The 20,186-nt window shown below is 36.1% G+C and overlaps 1 protein-coding gene across 2 annotated transcripts in view; it reads left to right on the top strand.

Annotated features, from left to right (window-relative positions):
• SLF1 (SMC5-SMC6 complex localization factor 1) overlaps positions 1-19,974 on the top strand; it is a 41,283-nt gene extending 21,309 nt beyond the window's left edge. The window contains exons 8-14 of one of the 2 annotated variants that reach the window (XM_050913554.1): positions 6,124-6,271; positions 8,482-8,627; positions 10,625-10,794; positions 11,293-11,426; positions 13,412-13,504; positions 13,897-14,079; positions 16,586-19,974. In XM_050913554.1, coding sequence (XP_050769511.1) covers positions 6,124-6,271; positions 8,482-8,627; positions 10,625-10,794; positions 11,293-11,426; positions 13,412-13,504; positions 13,897-14,079; positions 16,586-17,070 — 1,359 coding nt within the window. In that variant the 3' untranslated portion in view covers positions 17,071-19,974. Of the gene's footprint in view, positions 1-6,123; positions 6,272-8,481; positions 8,628-10,624; positions 10,795-11,292; positions 11,427-13,411; positions 13,505-13,896; positions 14,109-16,585 lie in introns of those variants that run through there. The other variant, XM_050913553.1, reaches the window with a different exon arrangement.
• The last annotated feature ends 212 nt before the right edge of the window (positions 19,975-20,186 follow it).

Below are 20,186 nucleotides of genomic sequence, written 5' to 3'. Positions count from 1 at the left end.
AATAGGTACTTCATTCACTTTTTCAATACAATAACAGAACAACAATAGAAAATCAAGTATTCCAGAGAAAAAAGCACATTCAATATAATACCTAGTAGTTCTTCATTATGTTAAGAAAGCAGAAAGATTAAACATAATGAGAGCTTCACTCATCTTACCTAGCCAGACCTCCTACCTTTTTTGAGGGCTATCAAAGCAAGACATTCTGAAACAGTGCTGCCTTTTATCCTTGGTCAAGATATTAAAAAAGTGCCTAAAATTAGGCTTCTATACCTATATTTATATTTAAACAACCTACCTTTTCAAAGGTACTGAGCACCAAGCAGGCTTGCATTCAGTTGGTGTCAGTGGCCATTCTGTTTCTTTGGAAAATGAGACTGCTTTCATATGTTTCCTGATGTTGAATCTGCAGTTTAAGTGTAGGCACCATTTTCTTTTTTCTACTGTGCCTTCTTTTGACAAGTTCCAGCGCTGTAAGCCATACCTTTTTCATAAACCGTTCTTTGCATGAGCAGAATAATCACTTGTGTCAGATAGAATGTAGTACACATACGAAAAATAAACTTAAAAGAAAGAATAAAACATAACATAAAACATAGACACCTACCTCTTGTTTAGATTCTATTTTCTTTATATACATATATATAAGAATTGTACTTTCAGCACAAAACCCAGACGCCTATTGCTTTCCCACTTTGATCTTATGCACTGTAATGTACAATATCCCTGCAGATATCAATTCTAGCCTTAAAAAGCAGCTTGTTGCCTCATAACATCTGTAGTGTTGTATGTTCTTTCTTACAGCCTTATTCTTTAACTTCATATTTATATATTGCATTTTCTTTCCCTCTGCATTTTTTGGCAAAAATAGACTCTAAAACAAAATACCATATTTTTACATTCAAAACTTGTCATTATCCCTTTCTGCACTCTCAATTTTGTTACACTAAAACTTGACGTACTGATTTTTCCATATATTCAGAGACTCCATTTAAAATTCCGTGACATAGTTGAAAAGGTCATTCAGAAAGCCAAAGGAGCAGATCCTCCCCAGCTATGCATGCAGAACTGTGTTTTCTTTTCTCCTTCCTTTTTTTATTATTTTAGAGATGCATAAATAAAACCACAGTGTTTCCATGTCATTAAATATAGCATATTGGGTGCAAAATTTTCCTTCCTGTCTTCAATTTAAGGGTGTGAGTCATTGTTACCAGTTTTGTTTGGCAAGAAACACGTAAGGCCATTCAGAAACCTAAATGAAAGGACTGACTTTGAGTATTCTTACTACCTGCATGGGCACAGAAATTAAGTGTTTTATAGCACAGTGTAAAGGAGTGACCATGTTTCCCAGCTTACACAAGCGTGTTAGCTTGTAGGAAGAAACAAACATGCCAATTGTGATATACCAAACTTCAGTGCAATTCTCCAGTGAAAATATCTGTAAATAAAAACAGAGGAATAATTTAATTAAATTCTTTTTTTGGGCATATCTTAACACGTTCTTTTCTAAGTGGTAAAAGTGGGCAATTTTTTTTTTAAGCTTTTTGAATCACAAAAAAAGATAATCTGATTCTAAAGAGATTGCAACAAATCAGCACTAGAGTGGAGGGAAAATATCTGTATATGTTTCCTCTCTTCCAGTGATTTGTTGCAAAATTATGTTTTTTATATATGTGTGTGTAAACATATATGTATATGTGTCGGGGGTGGTGGTGGTGTAAAAAGAGCAATCCAGAAACAGTTACCATATTCTAAGTGAGAAAATCAGTGCTGCAATTCTGAGTTACTGGTTTCCTTGGCTTACACACTCTGAAAGTATTTCACTTTTCAGGCCTATTATAACCTACAACAGAAAAAAGAAAAAGAAAGAATGAAGGTCTATAAAGTCTTAAGTTACAGATATGAGTGCATTTACTTTCTTGTGTTAGACAGAATTTACTTTCTCTTAAAAGTACCAGAATAAAATTAGTGACAGGAAATTGGATGCCCTCGCTCATCACTATGTTAATCTGCTGGGACAACGTGGTGGAATAAAACTGATACACTATCCTTGTAGTTAAAAATGCGCTGCCAAAGAACATAGAAGTTTTTCCATCACTTGAGATCTTCGAATCAATATTGAATATAATTTTAATATAATAACATCTATTATTCATTATATTATTTACATAGGTTTGATGCAGAAACTCCTGGTCAAGGTTTCTTGAATTAAAGCTGTTAATTCAGTTTTAGAATTTACAAAGGAACATGTATATTGCTTATAACACTTCGAGTAGCTTTGAGATATTGCTTGGCTTTTCACAATGTCACAAATGGTATCAGAAATGCTTTTCATCCCTGATACTACTGGTGTTTTTTCAAAAAAAGCTGTCTTACATAGCCTGACACAGGAGTGAAAAAGGCGTTCATTCCATTTTTTAGTTGCATCATCTTGCATATTTCTGATTTGTTTTCTTCCATCTTTCAGGTATCATTACCTGGTATAAATTTGTGTGGTGTAAATTAGTAGAACTAAATGTCTTTCTGGTCTATCTGTCACTTCCAGTAGCTTTCTTGGAAGTATGTTTTAGGTACTTTTGGAGTACTGCATAACCCTAAAAACATTTACACCACATGAAAAAGAACTCTAAAGAACAACTCTAAAATAACTCAAAGGAAAAAAGTTAAAATGAATTTTCCTATGACTTAAAAGCTTTCCTGTAAGAACTTTCATGTGTACTAAAACACACTGTGAAACTTCTGTCACTGTAGCACTGTACTTGACTTGGCAAAGCATTAAATGGAACAGCAATGTAGGAACTGCATTTGCTAAACTGGCAGACATCAGTTGTACCGATGTGACCTTTGTATGCTAACACAGTCAACAGCCTCTTCCCACTTCAATGCTTTTCTTGGTGAGATTGCTTTGATTCTCAACAATAAGAACAAGAGAGTTTTGAAAAAAGGTTTAACTGGCTCTTAGTTAATTTGCTGTGCATGGTGTAGTGCGTTGACCCCAGCTGGCAGGTAAGTCCCCACCCAGCCGCTCGCTCACCTACCCCACAGTGGGATGAGGGAGAGAATCAGAAGGGCAAAAACTAGAAAACTCATGGGTCGAGATAAAGACAGTTTAATAAGTGAAGCGAAGCTGTGCGCACAAGCAAAGCAAAATAAGGAGTTCATTCAGTGCTTCCCATCAGCAGGCAGATGTCCAGCTGCTTCCTGGAAAGCAGGGCTTCATCACGCGTAGCGGTTACTTGGCAAGGTAACGCCGTAACCCTGAACGTCCTCCCTTCCTCCTCCTTTCCCCAGCTTTTATTGCTGAGCACGACGTTTCTATGGCATGGAATATCCCTGTGGTCATTTTGGGTCAGCTGTCCCGGCTGTGCCCTCTCCCAGCTTCTTGCACACCCCCAGCCCACTTGCTGGGAGGACAGAGTGGGAAAAAGAAAAGGCCTTGGTGTTGTCATACATGGTAGCAATTCCCATGTTTAATGGAAATGCTTGCTTCTTTTTCCTTTTTAATATTGCATGTGTTTTCATTACAATGTTTGTATTGTTTTGTGGTTGAAAATGAAGGTATTTTAAAGATGTTAATATTTAAATATTTTTAGAACAGATGATACTTTCAGTGAATTAGAGCATTTCCCCCTCATTTGTAGCATTGAACTATTTATTTCAAAATATTAAGGAGAAGCTCTTGGTTTGTACTACCGTTGTTTAACCAAAATGTCAACCAAGCCTACAGCAGTTGGCAGTATCTGGTTGTCTTTGTCAGTGTGCAGAGATACTTTGCTGAGCAAACGTAGTTACAACTAGTGTATGGGCCACATTTAATATACAGCTATATATCTGACTGTGAAACATTATTAATACTTGCAGTATTAACATTCATTATTTCAATCTGCTGCTTCAATGTCAGCTTTCGCTCCCATCCCTTTCCTTCAAAATATTTCATAGATGAAGTAATACAAGCTTGTGATTTAGAAACAAGAATGTAAATACTTGTGCTTTGCATCTGTATCTACCTTGGATTACATCCATATGTCCTTGATCCTGTCACTTACCTCTGTTAAAATTGTGCTTATTTGCTGCATTTGTGTGATTTGTTTCCTGCAAAGAGCTATTGATGGAGTTAAATTATTCACCCAGTATTTTGCTTTGGGGTCCAATGATAAAAGAGGTATGCATACTTCAGGGAACTTTTAAATGCATTTCAGATGTTTTAAATTAGTTCTTCAGTTTCTATTCCTGAATCCTCAGAAGATAGGGAGCAATGTAGCTTTTAAAATATTTAAATTTTAGTTGAAAAAAATTATTTTAATGTCGTTGACATGCCATATCAATGTTCTCAGGTTTTTTTTATTATGAGATCCCACAGTTCATCTACAATAAAGTATTATGATACGGTAAAGCAAGGGGCAAACCAAATCAAGTAGTGCTTAACAGAGTAAGAGGAAGTAGGGCTGGAAGCAATCTCAGAGATCACATTCCTAACAGATTTTTCCTGGCCAGTTCTTAAAAGCCGTCAGTGATGGAGATTATATTGCCTCCCCACACAGTGTTTATTTGTAGTTGTGTTTATTCCTTTTCTTTTGAATGACAAGTAAGTCTGTTAACAGTAGGGACAGTGTTTATGTAGGTTTTCGACAAATTACTTCGTAATCTTTTTATTATAAATCTCATCTGTGTCACAGTCTCTGTTGCTCTTATATATGTCTGTTTGATTTATTGATGAAGCTCAAACTGCTTCAGTCTTTGGTGCTTTCCAGCTCCTGAGGGAATCCTATTAAATTATTTTAAACCAACCTTGAACGTATTTTGTTCTCAAAGGGGTATCAGACAAACCATTGACTGTGGTGTGAGACTGTGGTGAGAGCAAAAGCCAGAAAAGTTTTGTTTCCTTTAAGTAATTCTATAAAATCTAAAGCTGACAAATAAGTAAGTAGATATTCAATTCAATTTCCCTCTTATCCAAAGTTGTCCGTTTTGAAGTACTCATTCTCTTTCACTAGAATGCAATATATTGGCTGGTGCTCTAGTGTAACAGTAGTCATTCTCTGGTAGAGCCTTAGGTAGGTGTCTTTGGGCAAATGAATTTCATCTGTTCCTACTATGGTGCACGTATTCTTCCTATTTGCACTTTCAAAACTGACATACAAATACTGAATTTTCTGTGGTTGTCCATGTGGTCAGAGGAATAACTTATTTCAGAATCATTGCATAAAATATTTCTACATGGCACAAAAAGGTGTTGAGTAGACAGATCTGACTTGACTTTGCACAGACTAACTCAGACACTAGAAGCACTGCTTTACCCAGCCAATACTGATGAAGTGAAGGGCTCATGTGGGTGAACAAGTATGTTTGTTGATCTCACGGTACTTTCTGGATAGCATGTTAAAGTGCTGCATATTGTCTTGATGCCTCCTGAAGAAAATACGCTTTGGCTTTTTCTATCTACACCTGACCATTTTGTGCAGGTTCAGGGGAGAAAAAGGTAAGGCTAATACCCATAAGTATGTTGTTTCTAAATTTGCGGTTGCTAGACTCTTTGGAATTTTTGGTAGCAGAAGAAAGTTGCCTGGTCCCACAAACTGGCTGCCAAAGTTTTTTCTGTGCAGGAAGCTAACACCTTGCATCCTTTTGCCTTTTGGCACAGACATACACGGTTAGTCACAAAAGGAGCTTTAATGTCATGATGAAATCTTTGGGAAAAGAGAATCATAACAGAGCAGGGAAAATAAGATCCCCGTAATTGTCAAATTAAACACAAGGTTAACTAGCATAAACGCAGCACTTGAAATCTTACAGTTAAAAAACCTAATTTTAAAAGAAATCACACTTTGTACTTGTAAGCTTTGATCCCATTTTGCATGTTGTTTTAGACAGGATGTTTTCAAATAACTTGTATTTCTCCAATGCCAAATCTTAATTGATGTGTCATCAATGCTGTATTATTTTTGTTGACCTGGCTGCAACAGTTAGCTTTTGAGCAGAAGAAGAAAAGCCAGTGAAGAAGTGATGTGGCAACAGAGTGGGCTTTTATCTAAAGAAGTTCTCTAGTGTTATTACTGGTACATTATCAGTGTGAATTTGTTACACGGTACAAGTCTATAGACACTCTTTTTTTTTTTCTTTTAGGCTTTTAGGTGTGAAGTAGCTGGTCTATTAAATGCAATTCTTGGAACTGTAGTGGAATATTGGATCATCTCAAGTTTGCTTATGGACAGAAATGTGTTTCATCAAATAGGTGATGATTTGGCACAGTACCTTGCCATTTCATGTGATGGTGAGTGTTTGAAAGGCCTCTCAGTGTCTTTAATCAGATACACTAAAGTCCTAACTAAAATCCTCAGTTTACTTTCATGTTATATTTTACCTTCTGTTGCAGCTGTGCAGTCTTATGGTGTGACGTGTACATATGCAGGAAACTGTTTTATTGTGTGTATGTGTCTGTCTGTCCCAAGCAAAGACTGAATAGAACAGGCTTTCTTATTAAAATCCCTCTAAATAGATCTCAATAGGTGTTAACACGAAAGCAAGACTACACAGTGTGAAGAACAAAAAAAATCTTTGGAGCTCTCTTGTCAGTTTAGTAAGAGCTTTAAGCATATCGTAATAATTCATAACTTCAGAGAGGCAATTGGAGACACCTTAGCTCAGGCCAATTTTCAGGTGAAATTTTTCACTCCACAAACTTCTTGTTTGCTAAAGACACTTCAGCCATACATCCAAAAGCTACGCTGAACTCTTTGACCCGTACAGACTTCAAATGAAACATTTCAGTGTCTCATTCCAAATCCTTAGACTTAATGGACTTTATTTGGGGGGTGGGGGAAAATTCCAACTAGTCCCATGAATCACTGTTGTTCCTCTTCATTAAATAGACTAGATAGAGAAATGTCACGACTCAAATGAACCATTATCATTTAACATGGAATGTCGGTTGAGTTATCTATCCTTTTAGCAACTAGGGGACAAGGAACTCAAAAGACAAAAAAATCTCAAGAAAACTACTGAATGCTTTTAATTTCATTGTCAAACTTAATTCTCACCAAAACTTCCCCTCCCCAATTAGGAAATAGTGGGAAGACTGTAACTCAGCTGTTACACCAGTGTGGATAATCCTGGTTTCAGTCATCATTTTCTCTAGTGATAGGCTTCATTTAAAGTGTATCTGCCTTCTTCTACCTGGACACTTGAGAAGAACTATCCTGAAAAAATTAAACTAAAATCTTACTCTCTAGACAAATAATTTGCTTTCCATAGGACTGGAGTGGAACTATCAGAACCTTTATAGCCTGCCTTAGACCTTAGAAGGCCAAATCAGTTGGAACTTTATAGTATCTAAATCAATGGAGCTTGTAGTATCTACTACTATTGCCACCTGTCCAGCGGATTTTCTAGCTTTCATATAATAGGGAGAATCTTGGATATATATTTCTGTAAGACTTTCTTACTTTCATGTACACAAATGGAAAATTATATTTTCTATGCTGTTGTTCATTGAGAGCATTCACAAGAACAAGATTCACAGTCTGGTTATAAAGAGTAAAGATTCTTTGACCTATTTGTGATCACTGCCGCTTGGTTCAGTCCACAGAACTTAAAGCCCAAAAAACTGTTGCAGAGTTCTCCTAAATTCTGGTGTTCTTAGAGAAGAAAATGTCTGTACTCTCAAAACTTGTTTGTTTTGATTGCATCTACAGATCAGTTAATGCATGAGCACTTCTTAGCAGAATATAATATTCCTTCAATATAGTAAAGACTTTCTTCCTCATGGCAGACCTTGCTTTCCACCTGTTTCAGTTGCTATTTTGACAAAATTATTTTGCTAGAATCAGAATACAAATATCACCCTAAGAAAGATCAGTCATTCTGTCTCCTTTTCCAAAAAGAAGAGAGGTAGGCCAGACATATGCCTGGTACATATTGAGATGGATATAGATATATATTCTTCTGCCACTGTCTGTTTTGGGTTTTTTTAAAACAATATGAACTATTTGGTACATCTGAACGGGGTTGAAATTTGCTTACAGTCACTTCTAATGTCGAATTTATAGGTCACCCTGCATTACTTGCAGATTTCTTTGTTCATGTGTTATACATTTTATCTGAATTGTGTTTGTATTGTGTCACAGATTTTAAAGGTGATGGCTTGCATAACTTCCCAAAGAAATAATTTCCTTCTCAAAATCAAGATGTAACTTTTGTACGATCGTATTTAGAGCTTTTTTAAAAATAGTTTCACATGAAAAGTGGTGCTTTGCCTCTTAAAATCTGTTGACCATTCTCTTAGAAGCTGGTCTTATTATCAGATGATGGATAAAATCTTTTTCAATATGAGTATTTTTAGTAATTCTCATGGAGAATAGCTTCTGAATCTGCAACAGCAGAAAAAAAAAGTCTGGAAAAGCATCTTCTGGATAACTCTAGATGTACAGGTTTCTATATTCTCATTTTAAGGCTCTCCCCCCCCCCCCCTTTGCTTTTATCCAGATTTTTCGATATGTGAATTAAAAATGTTCATTTGTTCCATACCATCCCTCTGGCTTCAAATGTTTGTCGCAGAAGCAGTTTTTAAAAAAATGTGTTTACAGAGGAGTATAACTATTTCTACAGAACCTCTTTCTCTTCAGAAAATAGTAAGTAACTCTTCTACTTCTTAATAACCTATCACACTTAAGTATTTTACAAGTAATTGGATTCATGAACGTCTTGAAAAATATCTTTCTTTTGTGGTCTAAGGTGATGCTCATTGCATGCATTGTCTTCCACCTGTAGATAGACTCTACTGCATTTAAATTTCTCTTTGCCTGAGATCTGGGTTCAAAACAATGGTAAGATTTTTCTTGCCAGAGAATTTGTAACATCTGATTAATCTGTTTACATGCAGTTAATATGAAAAGTCACAATGAAAGCTTTTTAAAATAATCTCTGATGTAAATAGTTTATTGCAATGTTACATTTGTAATTAAGGAAAATGCCATATACAGTGCGATTTTCCTGGGTTGTGTTTTCCTTCAGGTTTTTTGAAGAGATGACAGCCCATTATTCTACTGGGTCCAAGCATTTGTTACAGACAAGATTTTATGATTTTGAACGACGGTGTATTCCTGTGAATTTCTCCTCTTAAAAACTTTCTCCTACTTGCAAACCTTTTCCTGCCTTCAAATCACAATTTGTGATAGTTGGTGAGGAAATAAATGATGAAAGCTGTGAAAGAAATTCTCAAAATCATGACTGCTGGCAGGATGCAGGCAAATCAGGGAGATCACACAGTAATGACATGCCCTAACTTAGTGCCTCATTTCAGTAATCTTAATACTAACGACTAAACAGAATATGGAATCCATAACTGTTTCTATATGTCCTAAAATTCTACAGGTAGACTCAAAGAAAAACAAATTTACACCTTTATACATTTTCCATACATAGGTTTTCCTGAATTTTACAGGAGTTTATTGTGAACAGAGATCATTGTTTATTAATACATCGTGTTTAAACAGAGCTCAAACAAAAGACTGTCAGAATTTTAAAAATAAACCAACTATGTATCTAATATTTAACGTATGTTGCCAACACATATGCAGCAGCAATTGCTATTTTTAGTATTGCCATGACTACTGATCACTCTCTGCAACTACTTAAATGTAAATTTTTGTAGTGCTTGAAACAAGTTCATGTGCTTTTTGTGGCTTTCCTTAGCATTACTGTGCCTCCTTTCTTGTTCCATACAATAAATATTAACTATCATCCAATTTTGCCAGCTTTTCTCATACAGCATCTTATCAGCTAGGCTTTTCTGTGGGTTCAAATAGTGGCCTCCTACTCTCTGGTGGTAAACGTACAGTGAAGGTGCAAGTAAGGTGTCCCTCACCCATTGCAAGTTACCTGCAGAATCTGCAGTGATCTGCTAGATACTCAAAGCCTTCTTTAATATCTTTCTTCAGATAAAATCATTGTGTAATCATTGAATGAGTCCCCTCACTGGACTTTTTTCTATGCTTTTGCCAAACTGCAGAAACTTATATGACTTTTTAAAATGAGCGGTATAGGTGGGTTGGAAGCTCTGTGTTACTGGAAAAAAGCCAAAATATCTACAGCATCCAAAGCTATCCTAATAATGAGAGCACCTAAGAGATAACTAGCTTATTGCCTTTGCAATGCTCAAAGGCTTAATCCAACCCCTCATCTTAGAAGAGATGAAGGAGGCGAGTGGGTATTTCTTTACCCAATTGCTCCCTGGGTTGGGAGCAGGAAGCTTGTAAATACTTTCATTAAGTAGCTGAGAATCAATTAGCTGTACTTCAGTCTTATGTCCAGCTAAAGTGATCAAAATTTTCTCAGCTACCAGAAACCCAAGAGAGAGGTCTAGAATTTCCCACTTTCTGGCTCGGACACAACCCACTCACCTCTGAGGCCAGCATAAAGAGTGAATTACAAGAACATAAAAAAAGATTGCAGAGGACAACTTTAAACAATCTATATATGCAATCATTTAGGGATCATATTTGTAAAAACTTAGATACAGCAAGCTAGGGGTGGTGGATGACTGCTTTGCATGAAGTGCAACAAAAGAAAATGACTGCATTTTAATTTACTGTATACAAAGTCATTGAAAATGTTACTTCTGCAACAGGTCTGTTCCTATTCGCCTGCTTTGCGAGAAGTAGGGATGCATGAGACAAGAAAGATAGACCAAGCAACGAAAAAGAAAATAGGGCAATGGCCATGCCCTGAGTCTCAAAGGGCATTACAGATGCTAAATGGCGATAAGCAGAACGAAGTCAAAGTGCTGCCTGATCTACCGTAAGTAATACCTATAACATCACCAGTTTTATTCTGCTTTGGGGGACAGCTTCTGACCTGACACATTTCTTGAACTTTATATGACCTGTTTTGTTGTCTACAAATTACTGCAACTGACAGAAAGCTCCATTGTAAACCTGTAACACCTCTGGGCTGGGGTTCCCCCTTTCTCCCCATCCTCCATCTCGGTGTATATGCAGACTGATGTAGTTATATTTTCCCAATATTAAATTTAAAGGGTACACAGAGAAGTTGAACCGTTCATAGAATTACCTTTAAAGAAAGTTTAATTGTGGGTAATTTAATTTTATTACTGTTTTAAATACAGTTATAATTAAATGACATAGAAATTATGTAATTAAGACATTTCAGAAATGACTCTGAAATGGATAGATCTAAGTATGCTGTATATACACATTTAAAAGCATTAAGTACATATACATTAGCTTAAAATATGAAATAGTGATTTTAGACGTGTCCCCTTTGCTCTCTTTTCAGTGACTTAATCTGTAATAAGTGCCCTCCATTGACAAAGAAGCTTAGACCAAAAGCAGAAGTTGAGGCTGCATACACCAAAGAGAATTGCTACCGTTTGGCTGAAGAGGTACATCTTTACAGGAGAAATATTAAAGGTATCCTATATATTTAATTTATGTTAAGAACTTTATATGGTTAGAATTGACAGTTTCAGGTTTAAAAATCTTGTCCTGATGAATGCTGAACTAAAATGATGGCTTATGCCCAAGAATTATTTTCCTATGGTTTGTGTTTCTTTTTTTCCGATGTCTATTTAAAAGGAGGAATTGTATATATGGTGGAATAAAGCTGCCTTCTTCGTTCCCCTCCCCCTCCCAGATATTAAATACCGTGTACAGCTTGTGTGAGCTCATTCCAGTCTTGCCTGCCTTACTTTGCTAATCCACCTCAACCTGTGCTTGGTAGGATCAACGTCTTCTGATTTGAAAGTATAATTCAGTCTTCATCTCTTTCAGTCCTAGACATTTTGTGAACAAAGACTGAGGAGTATGCTATGTTACATAGCTGTGTTAAGCATATGGACTGTTTTCTTCCAGGCATTCAGCCCAGACTATGAAAGGCATTTGGCTTTTGTCTTAGCTATACTGGAACCCAAGTACCTAAGGAATAAAACAGCACTGCAGTAATTCATTCAGTTCCTACTTAGTACACAAATTTAATAAATCATACTTTATATGAGCCTTTACCTGAACAGAATTACTTGCTGGAACTACTTTTTCTCATCTTCATCATCAGAAATTTACCTATATCACTTAAAACACAACTATATTAATATGACACCCAAGAGAAGGCTTACTAAAAAATGGCAAAAGCAAGCTGGAATTGTTCAAAAAATTAAAACCAGAATTGTATCACGAACACTGAAGGACAAAAAAAACCTCACCCTCTTTTGGGATTTAAGAGAGCTTCAGTAACAGAGCCAGACCATGCATTTTTAAAATTGGTTCCCTTTCTCTTTATTGCTTTTGCAAGTAAAATTGATGTGAATTATTACATGCTGACTTCTACAAAGAAAAGTGAGCTGAAGGACTAGGGTAAAAAAAAAACCCAAACAAAAACAACCTGCTTTTTTCCTATTCTTCCCCTGCCAAAACTGTAAGTAGTATCTTCTGTTGAAAGAATGTGTATGGAGCTGACAGATTTACATAGTGAAGGTATTAATATAACAAAATATACCATGTAAATCTTATCGCAAAGGCTGATAGATTTAGCCTGAGATATTTTTCATTTCTAAGATGTTTGTTGCATCATCTTTCACCTGGCATCAAAATTTTCCTCTGGCTCTTGTTCAAACCTAATCATTTAGTGAAAGCAAAACAGCGTTTAGAATGGGTCTGAAGTTTTTATCATGCAGAAACTAATGGTGTCTTTACATACCAGCAGCAGTTCTCAGTTGCTTGCTGTTCAATTTTTCACACTTACTTCAGCTTTACATGGTACTAAGGTTTGGGATTTTTTTTTTTCCGGAGGATTTTCTTTTTTTTATTATTATTATTAGGACCCCTTCACTGATTTCTCTCTCTTTCCCCCCTCCCTTGCTACTGTAGCCAAGTCAGACAGCCTATTGAGAAACAGCAAACCATCTGTTAACGGATTTGAAGTTCTGAATTATACTTGAGTGTGTAGAGGCACTCGTGCTTAGCCAGAAACATTCATTTGAATTAAGCTATAAATGCTGTGTAAAAAGAACCATACATTTTAACGTAGGTTCATGAATAAATTTAAGGGAGGGCAACTGCACTCTAAAGTTTTATTGCTTCAAAACCCAGTATTTTTGGTGTTCTGTGATCACTTGGTGCTTTTATAGTGTGATTGAAGCTTTAAACCTTGAACTGGGGGGAGATAATTCCTGTGTTAAACCGTTTGCAATACAATTTCATTGCTGGATCTCTGGTGGAACAGAAGCTCTGTGGGTTTTTTTGAATTTTCTTAAAAGATGGTTAAACAGGATAAAGGAAAATCTTACTCATTATTGAATTTTCTGGCATGTAGCCAGGTCTCCTAGTTCCAGGCACTTTGATTATTTTCTTTAGTTGCTATCTTGCCTAGTCTAGTGTAATCTATTAATTTTTTATGGTAGGAGAGACAGCCCTGCATAAAGCTTGCATAAGTAACAAAGTGGAGAGATTGATTCAGCTTCTGTCTTCCCCTGGAACAGACATTAATGTTAAAGGTAAGTTATTCATTTTCTCTACAGAATTAAGAAATTAAGCCAAATAAAGAACTGTATTAATATCTGTTTGGTAATAAACTTTATATTTATACTATTAAAACTGTCTTTATTATTTTAAACAACACAAAATGAGGACTTTATAGCAAACATTGAGGAAAGGTTAATTTATAACGAAAGTATGTTTTAACATCACATTTTCTATTGATTTTTAAAAATGCTATTTGATTTTTTCAGACGTTTTTCAGTAGAATTTCTTGTTTTGAAATCACAAGCTGCCACTGTAGCCATGATGAATACTAAAAAGTCAAGTGCTTTGCTGTCTAATGAATTACATTATTAACATTTTAGTACTACTTCTGCTGTTTTAAAACTTTCCTTGATTTATAATTCAGACTATGCTGGCTGGACGCCTTTGCATGAAGCCTGTAACCATGGCAGCACAGTGTGTGTCCGCGAAATTTTGCAACGCTGTCCAGAGGTAGACCTGCTCAGTCAAGTGGACGGGGTGACTCCTTTGCATGATGCACTGTCAAATGGACATGTAGAAATTGGCAAGCTGCTACTTCAGCATGGGGGTGAGTGCATTTATGCTAAACTGGTTTAGGGAAATTATCCACTGTTCTGAGTCCATATGAAGTTCGTGGTGTTTTTCTTAATAGTTGCTTAAAATACAATGTTATTATGAAATATTTATTTTAAAACATTTTTAAGCCAAGCTGTTTTGGTCACAATAAAAATAATACTGTTTTCACACTTATCTTGATCAGCTGAATATGAAATTAACCAGGATTTTCACATTTTTTTCCAATATGGTAATGTTTTTATTCTGCATTTTACACCATATGCATTGTAACTATATTCTCCAAACTCATTAATGAAGATAAAGATTACCTAGTCACCAAGCAAAGCTAAGGATTTTCTTTTGTTTTGATCTATTTTTACCATGATGCAAAAATAGATCGGTAAATCTCTATATAATCATGTATTTCAACATAAATTTGTTCAGCATTTATGAAAATTAATGTGATGGTCTTTGAAGAACACAATTAGCTTGGTAATTAGTTTAAGAAAGGAATCTATATTGTAATTGTGATAACTGCTGTTTAGGGATAATAGTGGGAGGGATGCCTTAGTTTCTAAAAAAAGATACATTGCCCCTTAGGCAGACACGTGATAAATGTTTTGAACAATATTTTTTGTTCAGTGACAGGGAACTTGTATCTTGCCTTGAAATATGCTGTATCAATATAATTAACTTAACATGTTTTTTTTAAAAAACAACTGTAAAGAATGGTCTTGGATATCAACTCTTCCTTCTTTTAATTCATTTACTAAAATGAGTATTTGCGATACCATTACCATTGACCTACTGCGTCAGTTTAATCTCTGTGCATTATATGCCGAGTCCAAATTTCTTCAATAAAAATCATTCTGCTTATAGACATGAGGCAGAAGAATGCACTGTATTTAGATGGCCTATTACTTAATTAAGGTAGAGAAACAAAATTGTATTTCATTCTTGGCATAAGACCCTCTGTATTTACAGTCTTCTCCTGCCCCCTAAAGGCTGTTTCTGTGTCTGTTGTGCAAGCACCGGCTCATAATCAATACATTCCTCTGCAGTTCCACCTCTGTGTTTGCTGAGCTTCAGTTCTGTGGCTCCCAGGTGTTTTATATATCTACTGAACCATGTATCTGACATGCCAAGCCAATACCTGGGCTCAGTTCAATCGGTCTAAGTGATGCAATAGCCAATATTGTAGTAAGCCCAGCTCCTCAATTGGAAATGGCATTGCACTGACAGATGTGCATTTTTCCTAGGCTATTGTGAAGAATAGGTAGTGGATGATCCTGTTGTCCTAGGGGAAGAGCTCTACTTGCACTTGCATTCATCAAGGTTTTCTGGCAACTATACGGCTGCGTGTACCCTTATCTTTGCCTTTGTCACACTCTGGGTTTTGGCCTGTCAAATAGCTGACAAGACTGTGGTAGAAAGCATGTTACCCGTTCAGTGTGGATTTACTCAGCTCAATAATTTAGAATACCTCTCTGCAAAAACTTTCGTCACTTTCTCTAAAAAACCTTCAGCCTGCAAAACTTAATTATATTGCATAATCAGTGATGGAGTAAAACAATACAGCTTTAGTCACAGCAAAGTTAAAACCTCTAGTATGGATATGTAATGCGGTGAATTACATTTTGTAATTAAATATATTTCTGAAAATGTATTCGAGTTAAAATGGCATCATTACTTTAGCATAGTAACCCGAATTTTTGTAAGAAGATTCCTGATGTGTTCATCTTTGAAAATCGCCACCTGCAGTGTGTTAACTGCCTTCATTTTTTCTTACTGATGTGGCCTGTCTTGAACTTATCAAGACGTCTGTAAACTGTTTAAATATTAATAGCACCATTGTACTAATAAACAGGAAATACCAAAAGAATGTAGTATAGTCTGAACCAGTAAAACATGTCCCATTTACTTACTTTAAGTCTATTTATTAGAGTAATTACTTCTTGCATTTCAGAAGTCTGTTAAGATCGAATTTTGAAACTGAGTTGTTGGGGGAGACTAGGATTCCTACCTCAGTAGTTTACCTTGCTGCATAGCCTAGGACAAGGTTGGCCACACCATCCAGAAAAGTAAAATGAAGACCATCATAATAACGTGCCTTTAATTTGGAGTCAGTGTCGGCAAATAACCTGGTCTATAAAATACTTAATCGAATTTTACAACAGTAACAACATTACATTTTTACATACTCTATGTATCGTTACTTGAAATTTTAGGATAAGCAACATTTTAATTTCTTTTCCATTTCTATATAATAATCTTTGGCTTTCAACCTAGCAAAACTGGGAAGAAAATTAAGACAATATCGTAAAGAAACTGTTACAAAGGGTCTCTCTACGTGTTCTAGATTGCATTGCAAATGTGTAACTCATCCGTTACATCAACATAACTTAGTACAAAAAGTAATCTAAACAGAGTCCTAGCTTCTGGCAAAAACCAAACCAAAATCTTGTTCAGCTGCCAAATTGAATGTGCTGTTGTTATTAATGTTTGTATTTTCCCTGCAGGACCAGTCCTTCTACAGCAGAGGGACTCCAGTGGAAAATTGCCACTGGATTATGTTGAGTCTGTACCAGTAAAGGAAGAACTTTTGAATGTTGCTCATCCAGAAGAGAACATTGAAAGCTTCTATGAACGCACAGAACAAGATTTTTGCAGTCAGCAGAGAGAACTGTGGTTGATTTTATTTAATAAGATGCTGCTGAATTTTTGCTCAGTTTATAATCTGTCTTCACCCTTTACTTTAACTCTCAGAGAGGTAGCTTGTTCAAGTGTACTTCCAGTAATGGCTTGTGATAACTGCAAGATGAAAAATACATTTTCTGCAGATTGGTTAGTGGATACATATTTTAAAGAGCTAGAAACTTTTCAAAAGCTACCACAGTTTCTTCAAGAACTATCTGCAAACATGTTTTTTTTCCCTGGAGAACAGAGGAAGGCTTTATTAGCAACTCTGGAAACTATGGTAGAGGCATATCAGCTCTTTACTTAAATCTTTTTAACAGTTAGCTTCCAAACAAGCCGCATTGATTGAATCTTGACTGTTAACCCTTGGCGTTGGGCTAACTTGTCTTCTGGCAACTAAAGAAGTACAAATTTCACAGCCCTACACGAGCCCTACATGTTAGTATCTTCCACATTGTTAATACTTTCCTCTAGCAGGACCTGGAAGTCAGATGCATTGATTCAGTGCACTTTTTAGGCAAAATTTTTCGAATACCAATGCCTTCTAGTTGTCTGACAGATCTGGATGCCTGTGACCAGCTCAGGAGGGTGCTATATCATTTGCACTAAGTTAAACTTTGTATTTTCTGTCCTGGAAATCTTTGCTACCCATCTCACGCCATAGTTCACCTTGGTTTCCAGAGGTAGTGAGCCTAAAGTTAAACTGAGTTGAAAGACTGCAGCAAGCAGTTTTTCCTTGAGTAAGGCTTGTGCCTACATAGTTTAATGTCTTTTAATAAAACTGATATTATAAATACCTGTCATTAAACAAAAGCATACGGAAAAGCAAATTCCTTCTATCCATTTTTGTCTTACTTGTCTTGTAAAAATTAAAATTACGTTGTGTAAATTAAATACATCTTGTAAAATTCAAAACAGAAGGTAGTATATCAGTATGTACAGAATCAGTGTACTAGCATTTCCCACATCTTTGTTATTTTGATAGAAATGGTCACACAAAGGCATGTGGAAAATCATTCTCCCTCGTCAGCACCGCAGTGCTCATGGTCACGTTCATTTGTGGAGGGACTGACTTGAGGAAGCTGGCCCAGGTACCCGGGTGATTTGCAAAACTCCAGTGGGTACCACTGATGGGAGCTTTAGAGCGATCAACTCATCTTGCTGCTTCCCAGGACAGTGATGCTGCGAAGGACCGAATCTACCCTCAGCACAACTTACAGTGTCCTTGGCTCTGCTCTAACTCATGTTGGCTTGCAGTGGTTTGATAAATCCATTACGCGGGCAGTGTATAAAATGATCTGGTAACACTCCTTGGATTCCCTCAACTAAAGACGCTGGTGGAAGCAGTAGCACAAATCTAGTTACGTTGGCCAGGGAATTTACAAAGGATTAGACAAGACAGTTTAAGTATGTACTGGGCATCAGATTCTGACACTAAGTATGGATCTCCTTAAAAATTACACCCCATTTAATATGAGAATTTTGTTCTCCATTCTGTGAATACATGCAAACTACACATGATAAATCCTCTAAACTAATCCTCTAACCTAATTTAGGATTGTGTGCTACATATTCTATCAGATGGTCCTTTTAATTAATTAAGAAAAAGAGAAAATCCTGTGCTGTTCTTTAAAGGTATTGAGGCTTGTGAGGCAGCTGAACTACATAATTGTGCTGCATGGCGTTGGGGATGCGGAGGAGTTACGTGTTTTAGAGAGCCCTTATTGCACATTTATACAGCAACAACTACCCTTCCTGCCTTGCGTCTTTGTAGAGATCCGGTGCCAAATTCATTTCAGACTAGGGTCTGGGAAGAGAGACCCCTCTGAGGGAAGTTTATCCCTTCCAAGGGAAGAGAAGGAAGTGCTGCTTTAGAATGAGGATACCTGATTGTTTTCTAACAGATTCAGTCGTAGATCAGGAGTAATTTAAAATCTTAGCCTTCAGAAGGAAGGTACTAATTAGCAACGTTTCCAATTCTTCCGTCATAGCAATTTATAATATTAAAAGAAGAACCCTAAAAGAAAGAATATGGATAATAGCTGCTTCTGAAATTGATGTTGCTTGACTAGAGGGAATAAGTTACATTGATGTAGCTGGCTTGCAGCACATTAAAACTTCCATTTAGCCTTTCTGCAGCTGAGATATGTGATCTCATAGCAATCCACTGAAGATGCTCAAACTGAGTTGGTCTTGGAACCAGACCTTCATTACAAATGTTCAGTGTTTATTAATGACTGATTATTATTTTTATACATGCATGGAGAACAGCCTGCTCTAGTAGAATAAAGAATCAGCGCATATTGGATTTGTTTCTGTGCACTTTTTATTTTTCTCTAGTGAGAAAGCAACACCAAAAAAACCTTTGTTGTATATGAGAGGGACTAATAAACATTAGTATTCCCTGTTGCAGGACGTGATGAAAGAAATGCTACGTACATACTTTCTAAAGAATGCAAAATACGCATTTAAGTTGGCAATATTAACATTTTCTTTAGTCATGAATTTGGTAGGTAATTGGGAATTTAAAATAATTGGGACTCAGAGAACCACAGAAGAAGAATTCTGGTGGATCTGGAAAAGCAAATGCTTGAGAATATTCATATCTGTTCCTCATATAGTACCTTAGTGACTGGAATGAGAGCAGGAAAAGGATTATTTTGGTCTGATAAAGAGAGTGATTCTGCTTATATATCCAAGATATCCCCACAATTATTTGCTATTATGTCATTTAGACAGGGGAAAAAGCACATCAATCATTTGTAAGTCCTACTTACCTATTTAAACTAATTTCAAGTACATCTCTCCAAGATACTGTAAAGAAAAGTAGATAACATACGCTAAATGAACATTATTAACATTGCAAAATGAAACATTCAAAAGTTAGCAAATGTCTGAATTAACATTCCACATGTAGCCCCAACTTAAATATTGTCTGTGTGCATCGTCAGTCTTTAATTATATGGTGACACAATTTTGTTCTCTCGAATGTTCTCTCAGCTTAAGGATCATATACTGAGAATTTTCCTGTTATTTCCCAGTTATGCTCTTAACAGAGTTCAGTTTTATACATACTCAAGTTTGCAAACTTCATATCCTTAAAAAATCTTAAGTATATCTCAGTCATATTTAACATAAAATTATGTGCTTCATCTAATTTATTAGAGTACCTGTTCTCTTTCAGAATAGCAAAACTTTCCTGTTAAATCATGATTGCAATAAAGTGAGATCTATTAAGTGATTAAACTGTCTGCTTTTTAAAATCCCTCTTGGTATGTAGGGTATTTCCCACTTCCTGGAAGAACAAACAAAGCCAGCCAACCAGTTCCCCCTCTCCTTTTTCTCTCTATGCCCATGTTCCACATGCCGACATGCTTCACAAGCACGAAGGTATATCTTCATCCTCAATCAATCCTATTTTTC

The sequence above is a fragment of the Gymnogyps californianus genome, chromosome Z (genome assembly GCF_018139145.2).
Source record: "Gymnogyps californianus isolate 813 chromosome Z, ASM1813914v2, whole genome shotgun sequence".
Classification (NCBI taxonomy): Eukaryota; Metazoa; Chordata; class Aves; order Accipitriformes; family Cathartidae; genus Gymnogyps; species Gymnogyps californianus.
This window is presented reverse-complemented; position numbering and strand designations above follow the sequence as displayed.